Raw genomic sequence first — 3,352 nt, forward strand, 5'->3', positions numbered from 1 at the left:
TTTTAATGATATAGTCGAAAATTTTACATAAGGGGTTTGAGAAGCGCAAGAATGCGATACTTGAATTAAGACATGTGAAAAGCAATTTTTGAGATAGCTCGACTACTAGATTAAGGAATTCTATTATGTCGAGGGAATTCGATAATTTTTTTGTATATAAACCATGATCAATTACGAATCGGAGGTCTTTCGAAAGAACTATAATCTAGTCTCATTATACAAAAGAGAAACGAAGTTGCTTCGACTAACTTCATTAGAAACTTGTTTAGTACGTACAATCACATGTATGAGTATGAGTCTCGTTGATTAATTTAATGATGGAGTCAGAAATTTTAGTTATGAGAATCAAGAGATAAAAATGCAATACTTGTTTGAACATGCTCAAGCAATTTTTGAGATACCTCGATCACCAGATTTAAAAATCATATCACGTCGAAAAATCTTGCGAATGAACCACGATCAACTACAAATGAAAGGTCTTTCAAAAGAATTATATTCTAGTCTCGTTATACATAATCATATATATTTATTGAAGCGAATTGCATAATCAATATCTAAGCTTAACATCCCCTAATCTTAGACTAGAGAAATGTCTTGTTCTTAACCTTTGTCATGAAAAGGATGTTATAGAAGTAAGGAACCAATTTTCACAAAGACTTGGAAAAGCAAAGAAGGTTGCAACTTGCAAGTTGCTCTAACAAGTGCATAAATCATCTTTAACCAAGTCAAATTTTGTAGAAATAGTTTGTGAGCTTTTTAGCTTGTTCTGGTAATACATCTTTTAATCGAAAATCTATTCGAAATAACCTTTATTCAACAAATACACTATATATTCTATTTTTTCTAAATCTCGCTTACGTGATTACACTGGATAATAATATATAATCCTTGTTATCGTCGTCGTAGGTTGTGAGGTTTTTTGTACCCAAAGTGTCAAGTTCCAAAACTTATTGTCCTTTATGTTAATTACACAAAGAAAAATGTCCACATAGTGCCAAGTGAGAAAATGAGCAACACAGTGTCAAAAAGTAGTCCTTATAAGGGAGCAAATCAGAGCAATCTAACAAAGTAACAATACTACTTTCCTTTTCTCCTTTCTCTCTACACACTACTTTTGCCTTTTTTTTTTTTATTAAATAAAAATATTTCTTCCTTCTATAGATTATAAAAAAAAACCAAAAATTATTCATAAATTTAACTAAATTTATTAGACTTTAGTCTATGGATAACCAAAGAAGTACTCTTCTTAATTGGACTTACTTCTGCCAAGGCAAGGTTAGCATAGTTTCTCACTACTCTACATTTTTATGCATTTTCAATCATCTTGTTTTTGTGGGTAATGTATGGCCATTTGGAATTTTGAGAATAAAATCTTGATGGGGTTTTTCTTATCTTGGAATTTGAGAACAAAATGTTAAAAGAGCTTTCTTTTCTTGAAATTTTAGAGCAAAAATGTTAAAAGTGTTGTCTTTTCTTGTATTTGGGAGCTAAATGTTGATGGGGTTTTGTTTTCTTGAAATTTGATAGCAAAATCTTGAAAGGGGTTCTGTTTTCTTGGAATTTGGGAGAAAAATGTTGATGGGGTTTTGTTTTATTGGAATTTGATAGCATAATCTTGTAAAAGGGTTCTCTTTTCTTGCATTTGGGAGCAAAATGTTGATGGGGTTTTGTTTTCTTGGAATTTTATAGCAAAATCTATAAAGGGGTCTCTTTTCTTAGAATTTGGGAGCCAAGTGTTAATGGGGTTTTGTTTTCTTAAAATGTGATTGCAAAATCTTGAAAGGGGTTCTCTTTTCTTGCATTTGGGAGTAAAATCTTAAAGTTGTTCTCTTTTCTTGAAATTTGAGTTCAAAATCTTGAAAAGGGGTCTCTTTTCTTGGAATTTGTGAGCTAAATATTGATGGGGTTTTGTTTTTCTTGAAATTTTTTTCAGGGCATGGATGAGCTAAGCCAGACACTGTTGCTGACTACAATGGAGCTGGAGAACACAAGGTTGAAAGCTCAAGAAGAGCTAAAAATCAGAGAAGATGAAATAAACCAGCTTAAAGATTTGTTAAACAGAACCATCAATGAGAAAAATGAAGCTCAAGAGAAATGCCAAAAACTAATCTTGGAAAAACTCATGTTTCAACAGCAGCAGCAGCAACAACATCATCTGGTGTTTCAACAAACAGGTCCATTATCTGGTGTTTCAAGCATTGAAGATGAACCAATACTAAACAGATCATTTTCATCTTCAGATTGTGATGAAAGCATTGTTTCATCTCCACAAGAAAAAGATCAACAACAACAAGATTTGCCTATTCTTGTAGACAAACCATTACCTGAAAATGGAAAATTTTTACAAGCTGTTATGCAAGCAGGACCACTTTTACAAACACTCCTTCTTGCTGGTCCTTTACCTCAATGGCGCCACCCCCCACCCCCAATGGACTCCTATGAAATCCCACCACCCCCTGTGGTTATACCATGTCAAGATCCAATTTTTAATGTTTTTAACAACTGTGGAAGACTAAACAAGAAAAGGGGTAGTGGTGTTCTTTTTGATGATTCTAACATTGGAAACAAATACCAAAGGGTTGTGCTTTGAGTTTCCAAATGAAAAAAAAAAAAAGATACAATTTTTAGTACTAGTAAGAAAAAAAAAGAACTGATTTTAGAAATTTTTGTACAAAATTGAAGAGGTTTGGTTTAGGAAAGTGAGTGAGGGGAAAGAAGAAAAAGATTATTGTTTTGAGCTATTTTTAGTTTTTTGTTTCTTTTTTTTGGGTTTGGTTAGTAATAGTATGTTGGTTGGATTGTCTCTTTCCTTCAATATTATTATAATCATTTAGAGTTTGATGAGTGATCTCTTTTCTCTCCATCATGATTCTTGATACAAATTTGCTTAATTGCATTGTCTATAGTGAGTTCACTCTCTTTCTTTTGTTCTTAGATAGTTTGGAAAAAGAGAAGAAATGAAATCCTAATCTCTATGATTTTTCGATCAATGACGTTCTCACTTATCTTTTAGTATTACTCGAACCTTCGAAAAGTGAGGATCAATAATCTTCTACCTATAAATTAGAAAATACTATTTTTTTCTTTGGGGTGTGGACTATGGAGTTGTTAGAGAACAACAACCAGAAGGGTCTAAGGTATCAACCTTGTCTGGTGAGTGAGTAATTGAGTGGGAACCCACAAATCAAAATTAGGATCTACTACTCTAATATAATGTTAAAAACTAATTATTTAAATTTGATTTGATGTATCTCTCTTAATCATTTATACCTTTTCTCTTAAATTAATTAATTTATTAAGAGAATCTTTTCTTTTTCACAAAAATTATGAGGGGGGAGTTTATCATACCAAA

General features: G+C 32.0%; 1 protein-coding gene across 1 annotated transcript; it reads left to right on the forward strand.

The window, feature by feature from the left end:
* The first annotated feature begins 1,070 nt into the window (after positions 1–1,070).
* On the forward strand, positions 1,071–2,848 carry LOC107003404. The gene is made up of 2 exons (XM_015201730.2): positions 1,071–1,275; positions 1,934–2,848. Exons 1-2 carry the CDS (start codon positions 1,222–1,224, stop codon positions 2,588–2,590), a joined length of 711 nt encoding a protein of 236 aa, XP_015057216.1. The 5' UTR covers positions 1,071–1,221; the 3' UTR covers positions 2,591–2,848.
* The last annotated feature ends 504 nt before the right edge of the window (positions 2,849–3,352 follow it).

This window comes from Solanum pennellii, chromosome 11 (genome assembly GCF_001406875.1).
Source record: "Solanum pennellii chromosome 11, SPENNV200".
NCBI lineage: Eukaryota > Viridiplantae > Streptophyta > Magnoliopsida > Solanales > Solanaceae > Solanum > Solanum pennellii.